Source organism: Lagopus leucura, unplaced genomic scaffold, assembly GCF_019238085.1.
Source record: "Lagopus leucura isolate 7727_CA_CO unplaced genomic scaffold, USGS_WTPT01 33989-0_obj-0_obj, whole genome shotgun sequence".
Classification (NCBI taxonomy): Eukaryota; Metazoa; Chordata; class Aves; order Galliformes; family Phasianidae; genus Lagopus; species Lagopus leucura.
The window spans coordinates 402-1,590 of NW_024964127.1; the positions used below are offsets into that span (position 1 = coordinate 402).

Consider the following 1,189-nt stretch of genomic DNA (forward strand, 5'->3'; position numbering starts at 1 on the left):
AAGGTGGAGGGTGAGGGGGTCCAAAGGTGGGACCCAAAAGTGGGGTGTGGGAGGACTCAAAGGTGGGGGGACCCAAAGGTGGGACCCAAAAGTGGGGCGTGGGGGGACTCAAAGGTGGGACCAGAAATTGGGGTGTGGGGACACAAAAGTGGGGGGACCCAAAGGTGGGGTGTAGGGGGACCAAAGGTGGGACCCAAAAGTGGGGTGTGGGGGGACCCAAGGGTGGGACCCAAAGGTGGGGCGTGGGGCACAAAGGTGGGGGAACTCGAAGATGGGGGCACAAAAAATGGGGCACGGGGACACAAAGATGGGGGACCCAACAGTGGAATGGGGGAACCCCAAGTTGGGGTATGGGAACACAGAGACGTCGGGACCCCAGTTTGGGGTATGGGGTCCCGACAGTGGGATACGGGGACCCAAAGATGGGGGTCCGATGGTGGAGCCCCGCTGCCGGCCCCCCCAAAAACCCCCCCCGCCCCCCCCTCACCGATGTAGGCGGCCTTCTCGGTCACCATGAACTTCTGGTGGCTGACGCGGGCGTAGGGGATGCGGGACTGCGCCGCCGTGGATGGGACCACAAAGAGCCTCTGCGGTGGGGACACGGCAGCTCTGGGGTCACCAGTGCTGCTATGGGGCACCCAGTGCTGCTATGGGGCACCCGGTGCTGATATGGGGCACCCGGTGCTGATATGGGGCACCCGGTGCTGATATGGGGCACCCAGTGCCATTAGGTTGTCCCCCACCCCCACTATTTGGCAGCACCCATGACCCCCATGTGGCACTGGCAACAGTCACTATTTGGCAGCAGCCACGACCCACCTTTGGCAGCAGGCACGCTCACTATTTGGCAGCACTCGTGACCCCCCTTTGGCAGCAGCCACGATCACTATTTGGCAGCACTCGTGACCCCCCTTTGGCAGCAGGCACGCTCACCATTTGGCAGCAGCCACAACCCCCCTTTGTCAGCAGCCACGCTCACTATTTGGCAGCAGCCACAACCCCCCTTTGTCAGCAGCCACGCTCACTATTTGGCAGCACTCACCACCTGGGCGCTGTACCCCGTGCTGTTGTCAGCCATGGCCGCCAAGGACTTGAGGAAGGGGAACATGGCGGCCTTGGAGTGCGCCCAGCAGCCGACCAGCAGCTTCACCTCCACCCTGCGCTCAAACACGGCGCGGCGCAGCCGGTC

At 63.4% G+C, this 1,189-nt stretch overlaps 1 protein-coding gene across 1 annotated transcript in view; it reads right to left on the reverse strand.

Annotated features, from left to right (window-relative positions):
• LOC122191560 (5'-3' exonuclease PLD3-like) overlaps nt 1-1,189 on the reverse strand; it is a 3,546-nt gene that overhangs the window by 374 nt on the left and 1,983 nt on the right. Inside the window, 2 exon segments of the mRNA XM_042891858.1 lie at nt 488-587; nt 1,043-1,189. The exon segment at nt 1,043-1,189 is cut by the window's right edge and continues 33 nt beyond it. Coding sequence (XP_042747792.1) covers nt 488-587; nt 1,043-1,189 — 247 coding nt within the window.